At 46.1% G+C, this 21,873-nt stretch overlaps 1 protein-coding gene and 2 long non-coding RNA genes across 7 annotated transcripts in view; 1 reads left to right on the top strand and 2 right to left on the bottom strand.

Moving 5' to 3' along the window:
- Nucleotides 1-269: 269 nt before the first annotated feature.
- On the bottom strand, nucleotides 270-2,033 carry LOC309516416. Its single transcript, XR_014212896.1, has 2 exons — nucleotides 1,939-2,033; nucleotides 270-974 (listed from the first exon to the last, which is right to left on the bottom strand). It is a non-coding gene; the product is annotated as an uncharacterized lncRNA (long non-coding RNA).
- Nucleotides 2,034-2,472: 439 nt separating this feature from the next.
- Nucleotides 2,473-21,873, top strand: part of EPB41L4B (erythrocyte membrane protein band 4.1 like 4B) — a 138,453-nt gene continuing 119,052 nt past the window's right edge. For all 5 annotated transcript variants that reach the window (XM_082194808.1, XM_082194810.1, XM_082194809.1 and 2 more), the window contains exon 1: nucleotides 2,473-2,724. In XM_082194808.1, coding sequence (XP_082050934.1) covers nucleotides 2,488-2,724 — 237 coding nt within the window. In that variant the 5' untranslated portion in view covers nucleotides 2,473-2,487. The remainder of the gene's footprint in view (nucleotides 2,725-21,873) is intronic.
- The window catches only part of LOC309516387, a 28,376-nt gene continuing 21,099 nt past the window's right edge, over nucleotides 14,597-21,873 (bottom strand). The window contains exons 3-5 of the long non-coding RNA XR_014212864.1: nucleotides 19,373-19,479; nucleotides 16,466-16,677; nucleotides 14,597-15,544 (exon numbers count right to left, since the gene is read on the bottom strand). This is a non-coding gene — a long non-coding RNA (uncharacterized lncRNA). The remainder of the gene's footprint in view (nucleotides 15,545-16,465; nucleotides 16,678-19,372; nucleotides 19,480-21,873) is intronic.

Genomic DNA, 21,873 nt, shown 5'->3' on the forward strand with positions numbered 1-21,873 from the left:
CACACAGAAGGGCTGTAATGTTTTCTTTATTTAAAATATATCTAGGCTGCCTTCTCCCGCTGCCGTTGCGCGATTACTGTTCTCATCCTGAAGCAAAGTTCTTAACCCGAGGTACTATTTCTGGGTTAGCGGAGTCTGTAACCTGAAGCGTCTGTAAGCTGAAGCGTCTGTAACCCGAGGTACCACTGTATATTCTTCCCAAGGTGGCGTGGGCGATCATAAATGAGAACCTTTTGAGGATCAGGTTTTTGTTTTGTTTTTTACAGAACTATTCTGCGAGTTGTTGATGTACCAGCCTCCCCCTTCCCTATGAATCGCACAACCCTTTAACCCTTTCTGTACTTAGTTCATACGTCCAGATTTTTTCAGAGTTGCAAAATGCACACCATCCTGAAAGGCAGGTTGTATGTGGAGGGAAGACATTGCAAGGATCTCCGGTGGGTGATGGGAACATACAGAGGGGGATGTGTAAAGGTGCCTTCTCACTGCCAGGCCAGCCAGGGCAGAGAGCAAGGTCTGCTCTCATCATAACAGTGCACAACTTGACTTTTCTCCATTGGAGTGATGGCAACCTTCCATTTCTCTGGAAGGGCTGCAATTCATGGACATGACTGGAGTCAGAGTTAAACTGCTCCTTGCAGCTTGTGCTAGTCACTTGGACTCCTACTTGCTCCTACACACAGCCCTGGATAGAGAGAAACTTGGCAACTTGCAGTGCTCACTGACAGAGACAGGAAAGTGAGACAACTGGCCCTTATCTGTGTTGTGCTTTGCTGCTTTGATCCATGACAGACCATAGAAGACACGGTGTTAAGATGGATGCCTTCTGTGCTGAAGAGCTCAACACTTGAGCCATTTACTGCTTTCTTTCCTGGGCAGGGCAAATCTTCTTTGTTCACACATGCATCTCAGCATGCCTGGTCCTGCAAGAAGGTGCTCCATCTGGGTCTGGCTCTGCTCCAGGACACCAACACCTAAAGAAAGGGCACCATTAATGAACAACAGTATCATTACTTTATGGCTTTTTATGTATTGTGGTATTTTATGTATTTTGCTGTTGCTTTATTTTATAATTTAAGTAACGGTTACTGCAATTGTTGAGAGTGAATTTCTGTCTAATGTTTGCTGATAGGTTGACATTATTTTCTTGTATACTATTATATTCTAATGGGATATTAAATATTACTTTATTTGATACTGTGGTTTATTTTAAGTCATATATTTATCTTGACATTTTTATTGGATCATTATAAGATGTGTGACCTTTGCTGTATATTGTTGTTTCTTCAGCTTGTAAACTGCCTTGTATATAGCAAGACGGAAAAGGCGGTATGCAAATTAAAAAATGAAATGAAAATGAAACAATGAAGGGTGCAGCCTCAGTGTGTTCTGTGCTTTACGGAAACCCTCATTTTGCACTCCCTTCCACTGGCCTCACCCTACGCTCTGGGGGAGGGGGCTGCCGGGGCCCCAGGATCTGCCTGTGTGCTTCCCATTGGCATCTGGTTGACTCCTGGGAGAACAGACTGCTAGTTGCCTTGATCCAGCAGGGCTCTTGTCCTAGTCATCCTAGCATGGTAGAGTTGGAAGGGACCCCAAGGGTCATCTAGCCCAACCCCCTGCAATGCAGGGATCTCCACTAGATCGTGGATGGAATGGTGGCGGTTCCTACGAAATAAAAGCACAAAATACATTGATGTTCAACAGTGAAAGGGGCTTCTTTGGGAAGTTGTGGGCTCTCCTCAATAGTTGAGATTTCTGCATGGCAGGGGGCTGGACTGGATGACCCTTGGGGTCACCTTCCCACCTCTGACAAAGAAAACAAGAGCACAGACTGGAAAACAAGCCAACCATTCCCATCCTAACAGTTGCTCAGGCCGAGATCCAAGCGTGCGTTGCCAGGCCCTTTCTGCCGGCTTGGCCTTGCCCAGAACTTACTCGGAAGTAAGTGCCCAAGGTCCGCAGGCTTCTTCGGAGCAAGAGACGCGCTCTCCGCCCTTCGCCTGCCTCGGCGCGGGCCAGAGAGGGCGCCCCCGACTCGCCGAAGGGCCTGGCCGGCTTTCCGGGGAGGAGCGAGGCATCTCGGCCGCTGCTCCGACCCCTCTTCCTCCGCCCAGGTAAGGCCAGGTGGAGCAGGTGGCCAGCCGGGCGCAGGTAGAGCCGCAGGCGCCCTTTCCGCCAGGCGGCCCCGGAGGAGGAGGCGAGGGACGCGGCCCCCTTTGGCCCAGCCAGAGCGACGGCGCCGCCGCCACAGGTCGCCGCCGCCCGCCGCCTTTGTGCAGCCGCCGCCGCCGCCGTCTGCGGCAGGAAGGGAGGCGGCGGCACACGGGGACCCCGCCCAGCGGCGGCGGCGGCGGCGAGCCCTCCGCTGCTTGCCTGCCTGCCTGGCTTCCCGGCGGGCGGCGGAGCTCCGTCCGCGCAGGAGCGCCGGCGCGGGGCCGCAAGGAGCCGGAGTGCCGCCCGCGTCCCCCGGAGCGAAGGCGCGCCATGCTGCGGTTCCTGCGCAGGACCTTCGGCCGGCGGTCGATGCAGCGCTACGGGCGAGCGGCCGGCGAAGGAGACGAGCGCGACGGGGCGCCCCGGGCGGCCTCGGCCGGAGCCCCGCTGGCCGCGCCCGGCGCCCCGGCGCCTCCGCACATCCAGGCGGCCACGACGGGCGGCCGAGCGGCGCTGCAGTGCCGGGTGCAGCTGCTCGACGGCACCGAGGTCAGCGTGGAGCTCCCGGTGAGTGGGGCGAGGGGAGGCGGGCTGGGGCTGCGGGACCTCGGGGGAGCCTGGGCAGCAGGGACTCTCCAGCCACCCCCCCCCCCGTGTCACGATCCCTCCCCAGGCTTGCCTTCCTTCCGCCACGTGAAATTGCAGTGTCTTTAAAACATGGCACCGGTTGCCTTCCTTTGCTTTTTTGTACCCCCGTGTATGCATTCAGACGTGCGGCTGGCGCCTTTCCGGACCATTTGCGCGCCGGGAAAGCGTTCGCTTGCCGAGCGCCTCGGTCCCGGGGGCGCGTCGCTGGCTGCCAGCGGCCTCCTCCTCCCCCTCCTCCTCCCTCCCCGGCGAGGCTTGCAAACCCGAGGGGGGCGCGCCTGGGACCGACGGCTCCGCCCCTCGCCCTCCGACTCCCCGGAGGCGTCTCGGTCCCTGTTGCTCCCACCCCGCGGCGTGTTTCCAGGTGCGCAGCCCTCCTCCGGTGGGGCCCGTTTCCAGGCCCCTTAGCCGACGGCGCGGGCTCCCGCCCCGCCTCCACTCGTGTGAACAGCCGCCCGCAGCTGCATTTTGCAAACTCCCCCCCCCGGAGGGGAGCAGAGCCACCTGTAGCCTGTGGCGCTGCCTTGGACGTGGCGAAGGGAGGCGGGGGGGTAGCTGCCCCCCAATCAATTAAGAACAAAAATACATAGCTAAGTGAGGTTCTCCCCCCCCCCCCACAACAGGCCTGCCCCTCCTTGCCTGCGCCCGTGGGAGCTGGTGCCTGTTTGTTTTCTCCTTGCCTTGCCTGAGGCAGGTGGGACCTGAGGGACCGGCCTTCTTCCTTTTTCATCTTTGACTTGACAGGCGCATTTCGTTGCCCACTTGGCACTAAGGAATTCCTGGCACTGGTGAAATTCTGCTGCAAGTTGTGGCCATGACCCTCTTCCCCTGGCAGGGCCATAGCCAGACTTTATATGGGGGGGCAGAACCTCAGTTAAGTGTTTTTATTGATTTACTTGATTTAATGGGGGGGGGGAAAGCTGCCCCCCTCCTCCCTTGGCTCCTCCCCTGTCCCCAGGGAAGAGAGTTTTATGACCCTTGGATCAAGAGCCTTTTGAGTTTTCACAAGACCAGTTCTGCCTGTCCCTGGTTACGCCACCTGGGATTGGGCTGCCTCTAAGCAGAGGATTGCCCTTTCCAGGGCGGGATCCAGTTCTTAACTGTCTGCAGCTGCATTAGTTGGATTCGCTTCAAGGCACCACACTGCCCTCCCTATAGAAAGCATCCTTCTTGGGGATGAGTGTCAGGTGGGGGTCAGACAAGCCCCCTCCCTTCCCCATGTCCAAAATTGTTGCTTCTGCTTCCTGCAGGTGTTCCCCTCACTCCCTGTGTTTAAGCTTCTTGGGTTCCTTGTGAAATTGCCTTTACAGTGTGTTGAATTTCTAAAGTGTTGGATACTGTATTGTTTTTAAAGAAACATGAGCAACTGTAGCTTTGAAAGTATGGAATTCATCCACAGAAATTGGCCGGATAAGCGCCTGTTTGCTCTCAGTAAAAATAAAATGCAAATCAGATATGATTTTAAAACAATATGGAAAGTAAGCAAGGTGAAACTTCTTTTAAACCCCCAAATCATCAGATTTCCATATGAATTTGTGTAGAGTCCGATTGTGTATTTTACTAATAATGACCTTGGAGTAAATATATCTGTGTGTGCTTAAGGTGGTTTGGACAGTGCTCAAATCCACCAGATTACCAGTGTAATAGGTACTGTATTAGTCTTGCATGAAAATGCACTCCAGAAATCATGTGAGAGATCTGTGTGTTTAATCTCCACACAGCAGGTCACTTATTTGTATATCAGAACAAGCAGGTGACCTGTTGTATGGAGATTTTAACACAAAGATCTCTCATATGATTTCTGGTGTGTCTGTATATCCAGAAATTGTGAGACTTCTGTGCTAAATATCAGTACCTTGAAAGCACATACGATGCTAGTTCTGCTGCATATAGTATTTCTGCTCTGATCAGAGTATTTGTGCTTAGATTCCTAGGCTGGTTATTTTAACTAGGTCTGCCATGATTAGTTCTGATACTCAGGAGGCAATATGTTCTTCTAAAGCAGGGCAAATGGTCCCAAAGGAATGATTATGGGGCAGAGGGCCCAGAAATAGTTTACTAGAGGGAATGCAAAACAGATGTATGGTTACACACCCTCCAACATTTCTCTGATGAAAGTAGGGACGTCCTATTCCATAATAATAATTTCCCCTATCCACTTTGCCCCCCATTTTTTTTTTACTCAGTTTATAACACAACTAAACAACACAAGCAGAAAAAACAAACAATACAAACAAATTCTTATCCTTATTTTTTCTAAACATTGTTAGGTGGGCTTCGCCAATCCCCTATCCACTTTGGGCAGCTTATCTCCTTAGCTCGGAGATAACTCCATACTTTCCAATATTTCTCCGATGAAAATAGGGTCATTCTGGGATCAAATCACAAATCAAATCATACATATCACTGTGTTTCTCTACTTCAACAGACATTGTAAGAACTGAGCCTTTCCAAAATGTTGTGTGCAAAGCACTCTAGATTTTTATTTTTAGTTAAAGGACAGTGGTGAATACCTTTTTTTTTAAAAAAAAAGTTCAAAGCTCTATTTCATTGTTGCTCTTTTTAACCAACACAAAACTCAGAACTCTTCAGAACTCCAAGCAACATCACAAGCATGTAATGCTGTAAGGCCAGTGAGACCTGTTGGAGGACACAATCAAGTGCCAGGAAGGAAAGCCAGTGGGATGCCGCAAAGTGTTTTTTTTAAATGTGCAGGCAAGAAAACAGTAAGAAAGAGTAAGTGACAAGTCCATGCCCCCACTCCAGATCATGGAGGAAAGTGAATCCCACTTACTTCTGCTGCAGCCCCACCCAGACCTATTTGTCTGCAGTTTGGCAGGCGTAATCCACTCTAGAGCAGACAAAAGGCCCCTTTCCCTGCCATGGATGGACCTTAGGGAAAGGGGGGGAGGGTGCAGGGGTTCCCTGGCTGTCCAAGAGACATGAGAGACGAGGGCCCTGGGTTCTGGAAGAATTGAGTTTAAGGGCATGAGGGGAAGGCCAGAGAGAGCGAGAAAGGACAGCCAGAGCCATTGCACATGAACCAGGAACTTCAGAGATTTGGGAGGTTGAAGTTCATTGACTGATCTTTGAAATAAGCAGGCATCCTTGGCTTCAGGCCTTTGTTTTTAGATGAATTGCTCAAAATATCCATTGATTTTATTTTTGCCCACTTTCTTGCATTTCATTTTACTGTGCAGCTATTTTTTAAAAATAAAAAACCCTATTATTTCCCTCTTCTCTGAAGTGCATAACCTCAAAAGGCTACTAGAAATTGTGCTTGCCTTTTAATGTAAAGGCAGTTTCCTCATCAGGCTTTTCAAGTCTTGATCTCCTAATGCTTTCATGCTCTCTTCCTCTGCTTTTAAGTCTTTACAGTGCACTTTCTCAAAAGGGCTCTCTCTTCTTTCTAAATGGAGTGATGCACTCTCTAGCCTCTTGAAGCTAGAACTCCTCAGGGTCTTCCACGCTGAACGACACAGATTCTGACACGAATGTCCGTTCATCTGTTGCTGTGGAGCGATTGCCTATGGCGAGGAGGGTGTAAATGTAGCCATTAGTTCCCGTTGACCTGATCCCATGTGATTCACTATGAACTGTTTTAGAGAGTAGTGAGAAGTGAGAGGAGCGCTTGGAACACAATCCTTCTCTCTGCCTCAGTGTCTGGGCCAGCTAAAAGCTTGCCGCTCTCTATCTCTCAAATTAAAACTGCAAATCTGCCCCTTCCTCTTGCTATGAGAGAGACCCGCAAACTCCGATGAGTATTGCACTCCAAGTCTGAAAAAATACTCAGGGAATTTGTTGAATCATCTTACTCCCAAACCCACAATTGTTTCCCTTAGTTTCAGGAGGAAAGCCTTTGTGACATCAGCAGTCATGACAGCACTTCCCACCTTCAGCTCAAGAGAAATGTTCATACCTAGCAACTAACACAGCAGAAGCAGGAGGAGGGAGGAATTTTTGGTGTCTGCCTGTTAATTCTGTGAAGGGATTCCTCCCCCCCCCGCGCAAAAAAAAACTAATGTAGCCACTGCACTGGACTAAAGCTGAATGCAGCAGAAAGTAAGTAAGGAAGTGAAGGTGTGAGGAGGCAACTGATGATAAAGGCAGGATTCAGAATTGTAGAGTTGGGAAGGGTCCTACCCCCAGCATTGCAGGAACCAGGAATCTTTGAGGGACAGAATAAAGGTGGGTCAGTGGCAGCTGCGCCTCGGATGTCGTCCCCCAATGCACTGCATCCTCACAGCATTTGAGGAGCTTCATGTGAATCTTTTGATGAAGAGCAGCTAACCACAAAGAAATCCTATTTTTAAAAAGTCATATAGACTGGCACTACACAAGCTCGCTCTTCTGCTTCATTGTTATGATTTCTTTATATAGCTATGTCCACATATTCTTAAAACCCACATTTCTGTTAATGAATTAATTATATAGTATGATTTTTGAAATGCATCCAAACACCATCTTGCTATTTTGCTACTGAAAGAGCAGTTAGACAGTGGAACAGTCTCCCTGGAGGTTGTGGACTTTTCTTCACTGGAGGTTTGTAAGCAGAGGCTGGATGGTCACCTGTTGTGGGTGCTTTAGTTGAGATTCCTGCCTTGCAGAGGGTTGGACTAGATGATCCTTGGGGTCCCTTCCAACGCTACAATTCTATGATTCTAACTCATAATTGTGGCTAGCCCTGAGCTTGCACTATTCAGAGGTGTACTGCCTCCAAATACGGAGATTTCATTTAGGTGTCATAATAATAGCTATTGATGCACTCCTTTTCCATGAGCTTCCTTTAATTCTTTTTAAAACCCATCTGACAATGTCTTCTTTCTTTTTTTTAGAACAATTAGTGTAAGTCTGAAATAATTTCATTTTAAACAATTGTTAGGAATCGCTCATCACTGGCAGTTAATACTTGAGTGTAGCTCATGAATGAAAATGCTGGCTCTTCAAACTGCTTCTCTATTCTAGACTGGTCCTGGAAAACATGGTAATAATGCCTAGAACTTCAGTACACCATCCTGTAATCCTTGCACTAACTCTATAAGAAGTGGTCAGTCAGTGTCCTCTGGAACCTGGTGGGTCTACTGAGAGGTCATGGTGGGGTGGTGGCCAACTTTTGGTTTTCTCCCCATCTTCCTCCCTTGCATAGATACTTAAGTGGACATTTAAGCATTGCTGTTTTACAAATAGCACCAGGGTGGATTTGATTTAAATCAAATCGATTTAAATCACAGTTCAAATCGCTAGTCAGTAAGACTTGATTTAAATCATATTTTTTTTACAGAAAGACTCATTCTTTCTGTTATAATCTTAATATTTACAACCAGATGGTTTCATTTTTTGGAACAACAAATTTTCAGAGTAGTTTTTACAATTACTGTATATCAAAAATTACTGATTTGGTTATACTATTAGAAATACATAGACAGATAATTATGAAATTGTTGTGAGGTTTAATAAGTTAACTGTTTATAGGAGCTATATTTCCCAGCAGCCCTGACTTTGGAGAGGCTGGTCTTTCTTTTTCTAGAGGGGAGAGTGGGGAGGAGGAAAGATAAAGTTGGTAGGCCTAGGCTTGCAGAAAGAGCAGGCCGAGGAGAAACAGGCTGGTGGAAAGCTGGAAAAGGGGAACCAAGAACTGGAGCGGAGAACTTCAGGGATTCCTGCTGCAGGACTGAAGTTCCTGGTAGAGACTTTATTGTTTGGAGAATGTCAGGTGAGCCCTGGGAAGAAGGGCATGGAACCAGTGAACTCTGCTTAGTTGACCTGCAAGCACTGCAAGGACTTCCAGATCCCAGTTATCCACATTCCCCCCCTTTGGATTTCCTTCTGGATTCAGGTGCCTATTCTGTACGGTTAGGTGTGAGTGCAGTTGTTGGAACCCAGTGGGATTGGGAAGAGGTTGCCAGCCCTGAAGAGCCTTCAGCCCTTGCCTCAAGTCTGAGGCACACACAAAGCATCCCTGCTGCCAGAATTGCATTTCTGCTGGGAGAAAAGTTGTCTTCTTTTCCACCTCTTTTGGTACTCTCCCTGTCCTCCTCTTTGCAAAGAAACAGTGGACATTTGAACATTGGCATTTTATACTTAGCAGTTTGAGCTGTTTGCAGATGTAGAAACAGCTCCGAGCATGCTCAGAACAGCCCGTGGGTCTACCCAAAAAGTAGACTAGTTCTTGTTAGCTGCATTATCTGGACTGAAATAGTGACAACAGTGAGGAGGGGAAATTACACATCTAGGACAAATAGCTAGTACTTCTGGTAAGATAAAACTTGGGTTTGGTGCTTAGAGACAGATGGGCAGATCATGACCCCTGGTCTGGGAATAGTTTTGGACTGAGATTAACTGAGTGGTGCAGAGAGCTCATTAGCCATAGAATGGGAGATTGACAGAAAAGTACCCAGGGCACACTCTACCTTGAAATCAATTGTGGAATGAGGTGTGGGACAGGAAAGAGTGTGGCTTGGAGATTTGAGGACTTAAAAAAAATAAAAATATGGGCATTTCACTTGGTAAGGTGAGCCCTGGTTGTCCCAAGGAATCAGCTTCCACCTCGTTAGGTAAGAATTATGATTTGAAATTTGCTAGGTGCATTTTTTCACCTGACTCTTGGCCCTTGTGACTGAGTGAAGATTCCTGGGCCCTAGGATGGCACCTGATGTCTCCGCCATCTGCCTGCCTGGGGATTATTGGATCGTGACTATTTTCAAACACTAGCAACACATCCTGTAGAATTCTGCTGTGATATTTTATCTGCACAATCAGAAGGAATCACAGCACCAAAAAGTCGTATTGAAAAATATGACTTTTGAGCCATCTGGCCCCAAAATGGCAACTAGGCATTCTGTTTTGGCAACTGTAACCCTGGTTTAAGGAGCCATTTGGCACCTAGCTTATATATCTGAGTTTCTAACACTGATTACAGGGTTATGTGTGGACTGAGGGCTTCAAAGAGGGTTTGCTTCAAGTTACTTAGTGAGTTCAAAGACGAGGTGAAATTTGAACCAGGTTCTCAGGATACTCTTTATTGGAGCAGCTATAGTGTTGAGGGTAGCAAGCTTTTCTTTCAGTGGCTCTGAAATGCCCATTACCACATAATACTTCTTTTCTGTAGAGCTCTGTGCACCTTATCAAACTTTTGAGTATACCAAATCAATTTGGTCTAGTGGAAACTCTCGCATGAACAAAATTGGATTGTGTCTGACAGTAGAATTAAATGCTTCATCTCCTTGAGTACCTGAGCTGCCAAAGGGAAAGTTTTGAATGTGTGTGTTGCCTTTCAGCCTCATTACTGAGCTGGAACTGAATAGTTTGAAAGGCCTGGCGGGAGAAGCTCCTGGCAGGCCACAGTGCGTGTCTTGAGGGCTGCATTTGACATGTAGGTCACAAGCTGTGCTAATCCACCCTAAAGCTAATTTTAAAAATAAGGCTGGGGCTTTCCCCTCCTCAAACAACGTTATCCACCAAATCTACAAAAAATAACGCTTCACCATTTTTCACAGTTGCGGTCAATTAGGCAAATATGTTACTTAGAAAATATGCTTATTCCTATGATGTTTGGATTGCATGAAGTGAGCAAAGTGGTTCTCCATTAAGGCTAGTAACCCACTGGATCCATTTGCTGCTTTGGTGAAGATGCCTTTCTCCTTTCAGGCCTGGGAAGCTGCTGCCTTTACCAGATTAGACTGTTTGTCCATCTTGCCGAGTGATGTAAACTCTGACTGAATTCCTCTTCAGGCTCTCAGATAGAAGTTCCCCCCAACATCTGTACTTTGTGTTGTTGTTGTTGTTGTTGTTGTTGTTGTTGTTGTTGTTGTTGTTGCTGTTGCTGTTGTTGTTGTTTTGTCACCCTGTCTATCTGGCTGGGTTTCCTCAACACTATGGGTGGCTTGCAGTGCATATAAAAGTAAACGTTGCACATTAATAACTTCCCAATACAGGGTTGCCTTCAAATGTCTTCTAAAAGTTGTGTAGTTCTTTATTCTTCGACATCTGATGGGAGGGCATTGCAAAGAAGGGTGCCACTGCCGAGAAGGCCCTCTGCTTGGTTCCCTGTAACTTCACTTCTCCCAGTGAGGGAACCGCCAGAAGACCCTCAGAGCTGGACCTCAGTGTCTGGGCTGAGCGATGGGGGTATATACTGGGCCAAGGCCATTGAAGGCTTTAAAGGTCAGTACCAACACATTGAATTGTGCTCAGAAATGTACTGGGAGCCAGTGAAGATCCTTTAGGACTGGTATTATAAGGTCCTGGTGGCTGCTCCCAGTCACCAGTCTAGCTGCTGCATTCTGGATTAGTTGTGGTTTCCGGGTCACCTTCAAAGGTATCCCCATGGAGAGTGCATTGCAGTAGTCCAAGCGGGAGATAACCAGAGCATGCACCACTCTGGTGAGACAGTCCGTGGGCAGGTAGAGTCTCAGTCTGAGTAGCAGATGTAGCTGGTAGACAGCTGCCCTGGACACAGAATTGACCTGCGCCTCCATGGTCAGCTGTGAGTCCAGAATGACTCCCAGGCTGTGCACTTGGTCCTTCAGGGGCATAGTTACCCCATTCAGGACCAGGGAGTCCTCCACACCTGCCCCCCTGCCCCCCCAAAACAATACTTCTGTCTTGTCAGGATTCAGCCTCAATCTGTTAGCCGCCATCCATCATCCAACTGCCTCCAGACACTCACACAGGACCTTCACCGCCTTCACTGGTTCTGATTTAAAAGAGAGGTAGAGCTGGGTATCATCTGCGTACTGATGAACACCCAGCCCAGACCCCCGATGATCTCTCCCAGTGGCTTCATATAGATGTTAAAAAGCATGGGGGAGAGGACGGAACCCTGAGGCACCCCACAAGTGAGAGCCCAGGGGTCTGAACACTCATCCCCCACCACCACTTTCTGGACACGGCCCAGGAGGACGGAGCGGAACCACTGTTTCATGTAGATGATGAACTTTTCAGTCCAGGGTAGTAGTTTATTTTAAACTCATTTGCCCTACTCCTTATAGCACCAGAGAATTTAATTTAAATTCTGTTGCTCTTTGGCTGCAGTCCTGACACTGCCTGCCTGCTTTTAAGCATACCAATAGCCTGCAAATTGCAACATTAGGTTAGCATTAGACTAGCTTCATGGACCTTCTAGAGTGTACTGTCAGGTTTAAATAAGTAAAGGACCCTTTTATTGTTCAGATTTCATGATACTGCTTCTCTCGTCTCAGAACAGCAAAGTGCATTTCAGAGAACGACTGCTTTTTTAAATCATAATGGCATTTCCCGAGACTCTGGATAGTTTTATGTTGTAATGGGAAGATGACATCATAATGAAACATTGTTCATGTCGGAACCTTGAATCAGCATTTTCAAGGAGTTAAAATCAAGGCTGTACCATCAGTTAAAGACATTTAGGTTGCTCATTTTACCATTTAATCAATTAGTTTGTTTAAATTTACATATGCATATTCATACCTCACTACTGCTTCTTAGATTTTGAAGGAAGTGCAAAGCTAACAGTAATGTTAAATCTCACCATTTGCAATAAATGATGTAGAATGCTTCCTTTTTTAATTCCCTATTACAGTAGCATCAGCACCAAAGTAGCTTCAAAAATAAAAAATGCATTTTACTGCAGCCCTACTAATTAAAATTTTGCCTCCTAACCAAATTAGTTAGTTTGCAGCTTTAGTTCTTTAAAAACCCATTCAGTACAATTTCCAGTGCTACATATGTATAAGTGCGTTCAACATGTTGGAAGTATTTTCTGTAACATGTTTACAAACCATGAACTTTGCCCTCAGAGTTCAGTGAACCTTTTGCATTTCAGATATGAATAAACGTTGCAACTGCTTCCTCTTAAAATAAAAAATATATATGCTAAAATGAGGCAAGGCAGCTTTCCGGGAGTCAGCGAAACTCAGGAGGCACTGTCAGGCTGCAGAAACTTGCTCATCTGTCATGGTTTTTGTTGCTATTTGCAGTGTGTGGAATGTTTGCATGATTCAGGAAGTTGCCCTTCAGCTTCCAGGACTTAGGTGTGCAAATAGAAAGCAAGTTACTTTCATTTTCTCTCCCTCAGGGTGTTGACAGGTGGCCTTTGTAAGAGGGCTATTCGAGGTGTGTGAAAGTTGGCAAAGTTGGCTGAATTTTCAGGATCTTGTTAACAAACGTTTATCCTTATTTTTGCCATACTTGTTCCTTCCTCTGTTTTCATCCTAAAAGGCTTCTGCTGAGTATGTTAAAATCCTTAGGAGGTGCTTTGTAAGCAGGATCTTATTTTGTACCTTTTAAATTTGGTGACAGGTGCTTCCTAGTTTTTTGCTGCCCTAATTTTTTATGTGTGAAGTGAGTCCTTTAGAATTTGCTAAATATATAATGCAGTTTACTGAATACAAGCATGGGATGTAAGTGCCCTGCCACTGAAACACAGTTTGGGACCTGAAAACTTGCTAACTATTTTGCAATTACTTTGGTTGATTCTAATACATAGTTTGTCCAACTATGGATCATGGTATTTTCCTACGGACAACTTTCTTAGTTTTTATATATTTGGTCAGTACCTGTTTTCATTTAATATCTCATAATTAGCTGACTTTGGCTGAGTGTTTTCACTGAGGCGCCAACGGCATTGGGATGGTTGCTTGCTCTGGCAGTCAGAGTGAAGAAAAAGGGGTGTTTCTGCCCCAAAAGTGTTCTGTTACTTGCAGGAACATTATTGGCTGACTAACCTCAGGGCTTGCAAGGTGAAGAAACTGCCTCGGGTGGCAGGATCCACAGGAGCAGCAGATCCAGCTTCCAAGGAATGCATTGGCTGTTGCTGCTGCCACTGCCCTGAGAAAAGCAGGGGCCTGGGGCACGCTTCTCGGAGGAAGGGGCCTCCGCAGCCCTGCCAATGCGGCTTCTGTTCTGGGTGAATAGGAGGTGCTGCTGGTCTCCTCCCACCCCCAGGAAGGAAGTGGCGGGCCGGGCTGCTCTCTGGGGTCTGCTGGGCTCTGCACCCCCCCCCCCCGAGCAGATCCTTCCTTCCGCCCAACAGCCTTTGATCCCCATTTCAACCATCAGGTTAGGTTGGTTTCATTCCTGCCTTGTTCCCGATGTAGATCTCCATTCCCCGCTTCTTCCCTGACGGGTGTTGGTGCCATTTTGTGGCTTGCCTCAGGTGCCAAAATGTCTCTCCCTTACTAACAAGGTTATCTTAAGCTTATAGTTGTGGCAAGAAACAAAATTCTGACGCTGGATTCCCTTCCCTTTTAAGAGGGGGTGTATGGCGGCCTTATAAGGACACTTCTCTGTGGAACCCTTAACAAGAAGGCAGCGCAACAGGAGCCGCCTAGAGAGAGTCCAGGGTGAAATTCAGTGTTGCCTCTTCTGGTTTGAAATGAGATTACAGATTTTTATTGCATGTGTTGATTAGGCAACCAGTGCCAGGATGTTTTGGGTTATTTCGCAGCGTTGCCTTGTTACCAATGACCGCTGTTAACTATTTTGCTTTCATATAATTATTAATATCTGTACAATATCTGTAGTTCTCAAATCCTTGGGTGAGAATCAGACAAAATTTTGTTATTTGTAACAAAGCCACTTGGTATAATATAAAATTAAGTAAAAAGCAAGGTATCTCATTCTCTGATCAATATTCTTAAGGGATAATGCTTGTTATAATGGGGTTGGCATTTGAGCCATATGTTTGTGTTGTTTTTTTAACTGGTCAGTTTTAATGCTATCAGATCCCGGCAGGTAAGAAAGCAACATATAAATGAACAACTTCCAAGGGGAAAGTTAACATTTTTTCCTTTTTCTGTTTCTTACTGGAATTCATGTAATGTTAAGTCACTCCACAATGAGCATATATGCCGTAGGCTACCAGAAGGAAGGCTGTGGGCTCTTTGCTCCTTCCTGGTCCTGCTGCTGCTGTGCGGGGTCACAGTTTGGCTTAGCATATTGTCTAAGCTCAGCCTCATGGTTTAGCTTTCTTCCAGACAAACCACAAGGTGTCACCAAGGTTTGTCCTGTGGTTTGTTTGGGGGACAGCACAACACAAGGCTGGGCTCAGATGACACATTAAGCTAAACAGCAGCTGAGTTCAGTGCAGTGCTGTAGCAAGAGAGCCAGAGAGGAGGAAATTTCCTCTCTGGAAACCCATTCATTTGCATTGACTAAGCCGTCATTTGGCTTAGCTTTAATTGTTACCTAATATTTTGATGGTGTATTTTCATGTAGCATACGGACTCAGTTTACTATTTTTTTGGCAAGATTTTGACAGTGTATATCTTATTTTTAATGGCTTTGCTGCACATGACTCATGCAACAAGGTGATCTAAATAATTGTAGATTCACACTGAAGGCTTTTACTGTGTATGTTTTGGAATGTAATACGGAAACTATACTTTGACTTCAACACCTTTCTGTATGGAACCTTGCCCAAGGTTAGAGGATGACGTTCTCCAGCCCCGTGCACTGATGAAATAATATTTTGAATCAATAGACTAGTAATCCCTTGCAGATGATGTAGTTACCAACCCATGGCATATCATTGTTTTCTTAGAAAGAACAGAACAGTCACTCTACCACTTAAGACGTAGGTCATTGTTATGCTTCTTTTCCATCTTTTCAAGGGACCTCCAGCTTCTGCCAAATTAATGTTCTCTCTGTCAGTGCTGCCAAGACTCTTGAAGAGCTTCTGTTGTCCAACAATAGGAACAATTGGGGGTTGGAGAAGGCTTTCTAGGGGGAACCAGCCATGCCTTCTGGGTTCCAGCAGGATCTGGTGAGAGGGGTGCATGCCCTCAGGGGTGCCCCTTGGATTCCACTGCCCAAGGCAGGTGCCTCAGTCGGCCTTAGGGCTTGTGGATGACCAGAAGGAGACTCAGGGCTCTTTGGCCAGGCGCCACTAGAGGCGGGAGAGCTCCTGTCCCCAACGGAGCCAGCCCTGATTTCCCTTGGGGCTCCTTGGCCAGACTCCCTCCGCCTTCGCTGATGTGGGGGGTGGGCGGGCTACCTTGTCCACTCGCCTCCCACTCCCCGATGACGGACCAGGCGGCAGTTTCCAAGCACACAGAGCCTGACAGGCTCTGTGCATTTGACTGCCTTCGCCTTCGCCTGTGTGGGTGTGCTGCCTCTTTCCTGGGGAGGGGGGTTCATTCACCCCAGGAGGAAAGACGCTGCCCACCTTGTAGAGAGGGGCTGCTGGAGGCTGCTAGTGAGCGCTAGACCACCTGGCTGCCTTCTACCGAGAGGGTGGGCTCCAAGCAAGGCTGCAACCCCAATCCCACTCCTACTCCTGTGCAAGCAGGAGTGGGTTTGGGGCTCTCTCAGCTGGGAAGGGGGACTAGTTTAATGAAGCCGCTGGCTTGTCGGAGCCGGTGGAGGGTCGGGGGCTCTGAAAAACTGCTTGTTTCTCCCTCTGCCTGTCAGGAGGAATGTTGGAGACTGCCTCCTCAGGAGGAGGAAGAGGAAGACAGTTTAGATTACACTCAGCACTGGTGTTGGCCTGGGACAAGACACCGCTGGGCATCCTTCCCTTGCCCTGACAGGATACGGCAAGCAGGGCAGAGGGCGCCCGAAAGGGCGACGAGGGGAAGCTTTGAATTCTCTGGTGGCGTGTGCAGGGTGGGGGAGTGGGGCTGTTTTACCCTTGCCCTGGCAGTTACAACCGCCTGCAAAGCTTGCAAACTGGAACACTTACCTCCGGGTTTGCGGCATTTGGGTTCCAAGTTGTTTGACGATTAAGCTGTTCGAGGACCAAGGTACCACTGTAATGGGAGAGGAGGAGCAGGCAGAGTCGGAGCAGCATCTGGCTGACATGTTGTCACTAGAAAGCATTCCAGACCCTCCATCTCCCAGAACCTGGCGAGTCTTAAAAGTAGGAGAGCAAAGAGCTCAAAGACAGGGCAGCATCTGTAGAGGAGATGATGAGAATGACGAATGAGGAAGTGGGAGAGAAGGGGGTGGAGATTCACTCGGGACAAGGCCCCTGTCCAAGAGGCTGGGTTCTATAGCCTCTCTCTGTAAAGATTGAAATAAAAAAGAACTGTAAGAAACTTTACCTTGTCTTTCTACTTTCCTGGACAACCAGCCGGGAGCTGCTGACAGCACCCTGACACAGCCAGGGCAGAGTGTGATATACCGCTGGTGAAACCGTCCCTGCTTGAGTCCCTCTGCCTCCAGCTCCTGGCTAGTTTGTTTGTCCTTCAGTGCGCTGGGCGCTGGAGACAGAGGGACTCAAGCAGGGATTGTTTCACCAGAGATGTACCGGTGAGTGAAGCTGCCATCGCAGTCTCCCCCCATACTGGTTCTGGGAAATATATTGCCCTGGCCCAGTTGTAGCATCATTCCACATCTTTGTATTTTTGTGGCAGGCTATACAGTGGTATCTCGGGTTACATACACTTCAGGTTACAGAGGCTTCAGGTTACAGACTCCACTAACCCAGAAACAGTGCTTCAGGTTAAGAACTTTGCTTCAGATGAGAACAGAAATCGTTCTCTGGCGTCGCGGCGGCAGGAGGAGGCCCCATTAGCTAAAGTGGTGCTTCAGGTTAAGAAGAGTTTCAGGTTAAGAATGGACTTCTGGAACAAATTAAGTTCTTAACCCGAGGTACCGCTGTATAAAGTTTCTACTTTGTAGTCCTGTGAACTTGAGCAAATTATTTGTAGTCCACTCTGCTTATTGCGATGTTTTTGATCCCTGAGTTTGCCACCCCTGGCTGGCACAATTGCTGGTGTTTGGGAGGCAAGCAGTTACCACATAGGTGATGCTGCTGGCGGTGATATGTTTTTTGCCTAATTTTGAGGCATTGCAGCAAGAAAGGGTGTGTGACCACTGGGCTCTGAGCTCCAGATTACAAATACTGTTACCAGCTTTCTCCAACTCCTCCAGTTATATGCAGTGTTTGTTTGCTTTTTACTTATTTATATATACATTTCTGTCATACCCTTTTAGTGGCTGTGTATCACTCAAGGCAGCTTATGACAACTTAAAATCACATAAGAGCATAAGGATCAGGCCGGCAACCCATCTAGTCGAGCATCTTGCCATAACACTCGCCAGCCTGTTGGAAGCCAGTGCACAAAACCCAAGTGCAAGAATGCTCTGTTCTCCTGCAGTTTCCAGAAACTGGGACTGAGAAGCATTTCTGCCTCCAGCCATAGATATAAATTCACCTAGAAATAATTAAAATAAAATAATGAAATACACTGCCCCCCCAAATAATTAATTGGGTTTCTTCACCATTATGTCACTTGAAAAATGACTTGTGGCATATACATAACCTTGGCTATCTGTTTATCCAGTCCTTGCGCTTATGTTCTGTGTTTGTGCCAGGATAAATAAAGATTCTTTCATTCTATACTCTGCATTTTGCTGTCAGAAGTTAGTATAACACTGATTTGTATGTTGAGCAGTGAAGTGGAGATAGTAGCTTTGAATGTAACCAAAATATTTAACAGCAATGAATTTTGTGGGGGTTTGTAAGTACATGAGTATTTTCCCTACCAACCCCCCCCCACAAAAAACACTGTTTTATAACATTTTTCCTGTGAAGAAAAGGCATGTTATCTCTGCAGACACAAATTCACACGTTTGAGAACTGCAAAAACAAGTATCTGTGATAATATCTTCTCATTAGAAAAACTGCCCCAAATAATCTTACAGAAACCTCTGGAAGAGCATGACATTGTGAATGGATTAATGGAATTCGTTTACCAAAAAATCTAAACATTGCATATAAAGCCTCATGCTACATAATTAAAAACAAATCCTTATTTCCTGATGAATAGCCTTTGGACTATAATGTAACTGAAATGGAAAACTATCTTTAGAAAGATTTTTCCTCCAAAAGCATTTTATTTTTTAAAAAATCTGATTTAATTTTTTTAAAAAAAGATTTTTAAAAAATATATATATATTTAAAAATCATTGATTTTTATCCACCCTGGTTCAATCATGGCTTCTAAGGTCATGACATAACACTACAAGTCATGACAAGGAAGGTCAAAACATGGTTTGTGGCCAATTCTTGACCATCGTTTAGGCATTCAGAGATCTTCAGGGGGGGGGAAATAAGGAAGCCAATATATATATATATATACGTCAGGACTGACTTTTTCTTTCTGGTGCATTTAACTGCATGTTCTTTGGGCACTCTTAGAACTGGAATCTAGACCTTCAACTCTGCATTCTGCTTGAGGGCCAAAGAACTTGCTTTAGGTGGTTGTTGTTGCACCAATGTCATTCCTTCTGAATATGTGCATTTGTAAATATAATTTTTGGAATACGTTTGAATTTATAGCTCACCCTGTCCAGAAGTTGCTGTCCAGATTGTACAGTGGCTTTTCCTTACTGGTCCTTGCAAACTTTTAAAATGGTAGCATAGTTTTAATGATAAGAAACGGCGGCTGTAATACAATGATTTGCTAGAGTTGATGCCTGAACTTAATTTGAATCCTTATCTCCTAAGTCTGAGTCTGTACAGGCTGTCTTGATTTCTCTCATAAAGATTAGGAAGATTTATTTTGACTTAAAAATGCTTTCTGAAGTTATTTTCAGACAAATTCTTTTTCTGAATTAGTTGTATAAAGGGTGACATACTTACTTCTCTCCTAAATCTTCTAATCTTCAGTGATCAGAGGAGGACCATCTGGTTGTGAGATGAGACCTTGCAGCCAAGACCTTTAAGTTGTTGTAACAAGATACATCTGCCTTGAAGCAAATATTAAAAGGGTTTCTCTTAAAAAAATAACCAGAACAACTGCCTGAAGATTACCACATACTTTCCAAATTCCTCATTTTGATTTTGGCATCGTTTAAAAATGCTGCATTTGTTTGTGAGGGACATGTCACCTATCCTTTTTTTAAGTGTTCTTTTTCTTATGATTCAAAACTTTGTCCGTATTCCTATTTATACAGTAGAATTATGTAAGTCTGCTTAGCGACAAGGCATCTATACCTGCAGTGATACTAAGATTTCAAGTAAGTGATCTTGCCCTCTTAGGTGGGTATAGCAGGAGTGGCGAGCCTCCAGTTTGGGGTCCTGATCCACACATACCAGCATTTTTTTCTGGCCTTCCAAGACAACACTCCCACCCCAATTTTGGTGGCAGTGGCAGAAACAAAAATAAAGTTCACACACCACAGCCCTGGGGCGATAAAGCTCAGTGCCCTGATTGGGATGCCAGTCACCCCTTCCTCACCCCTCACTTGGATCATTTGAAGAGTGGAGATGGGGCAATGCGCCCCTGCTCTGAACTGCAGAGGTTGGCTGAGGAGAGGGGGCTGTGTGTGTGTGTGCGCATGAGAGTGCATGAGAGAGTGTGAGGTGGTCACAGCCACTACTGGCATGCAGCAGCCCTCGGACCATAAAACGTTAGCCACCCATGAGGTGTAGGATCGCAGCCTGATTTGAAAACAAGTCCACTGAACAGAGTGGAACTGCAGAGTAAAAATGCACAAGTTTGGGTCGTAGCAACTGTCCAGTACTTCCCAGAGGCAAATAAAGGGAGTTACTGGGGAAAATACTCAGAACTGATCAGAGTTCAGGCATTTCAACAAAAAATAGGAGTACAACAGGATTGAGGTGTTTTAACTCTTGTCAGGGCCGTTAACTCGTATATAGGAGATATAAAAGCCATTATCCGGACTGGAAGCAAGTAGAACCAGAGTCTGCATTACATGGGATGTGGGGGGCATGTTGGTATGTTGTAAGGATATATACACCCTTTGGTTGAGAACAAAACCAACCAAAAGTTTATTTGGAATTATAATCGCCTTTTTCTTTTCTTTTCTTTTCTTTTCTTTTCTTTTCTTTTCTTTTCTTTTCTTTTTCTTTTTCTTTGCAATATTCTTCACACATGTAATCGAAGGTATTCCAGATTAGTCCAATGTGAGTTTTCCAAGCTGGGACAAATCAATTCAGTGATTTGACTGAAAGCAGTGTAAGATACCTGCTTGCTTGCTGTGAAATCTGCCATTTTGCATTTTTGGGAGCTCACACAGTTGGTTTGTGGATTCTGATGAATTTATCACATCTTTGTTTGCATTGATGTATAAGCTAGTTTCAGTGGAGGAACAAAATGTTCCCATGCAAGGATGGGTAAGAGAAACAGGTTCGGGAATTGGAAGAACAGGATATATGCCGTTGGCTAATAACAGCTTGACAGTTGGGAAAGTGTTATGGAGATCACTTCAGGTGGCAGATTTATATGTGGGATTTGTTCTGCTTCCAGGCTAACATGCAGTGATATGAAAGCTGTAAATGTTTTTGTGAAAGCATTTAGCTCAAGAACTAAATTCTGATACTTCCACACAGCACTTGCAAAAAAAGAGCCTTTAGTAAGCCCTTATTTTGAAGATAGCTAAAACTCTGCCATTCATCATTTTTATATCTCTTAATGTAATTAGTTCAACTTCCTGACTTCTTTGATAAGGCGGTTGTGACAGAAGGGGCCCTGCCCACACCTGGCAGAATGGTTCTTGGGCAGCCTTGGAGATGAATGATGTCGCTTCCAAGCTTCTGCTGTCAGTGCCGGAGACTCCTTGCTTTGAGTTGCTGCTTGCAGCCCAAATAATTTAATCCCTGCATTAGCAACATCATTCCCAGAAATCCATGTAACAAACACATCAAAACTTATTTTAGGAAGAGGCAAACTCTTGTTTTGGCTTCAGCAACCTGCCTCTGTGGGCTGACAGTTTGGCTTCAGAAGACGCGGATGACCATCTCCCCAAAGAAGCCGGAGGTGATCTGCATCAGAATATTTCTGCTGCATTCCTAGCTGGCCCTTAGATCCGATTCAGTTCTTGACCTGCTCATGAACGCCAAAAGCAGCACACAGCCGCCCAGTTGGATGCAGAGCCTGTCTCCCAAAATTGCCTTGCTTGTGATTCGTTCTCGGGTTCCAAGCTGTTTGGTGAGCCCCCACAGTGCAGTTTGGCGTGTGGTGAATAGATGACATGGTTGCTTAGCTATGCATCCAGCTTGTGGGCCAGCCGGCTGCATTTTAGCATGTTTGGGCTGTTGCAAGCTAGATTAGCAATTGCACAACCTCTTTATTTATTTACAGTACTAAAGTCTGTTCATATCAGCATTTCTCCATGTCA

This window comes from Podarcis vaucheri (genome assembly GCF_965113315.1).
Source record: "Podarcis vaucheri genome assembly, chromosome: 13".
In the NCBI taxonomy this organism is placed as follows: Eukaryota; Metazoa; Chordata; class Lepidosauria; order Squamata; family Lacertidae; genus Podarcis; species Podarcis vaucheri.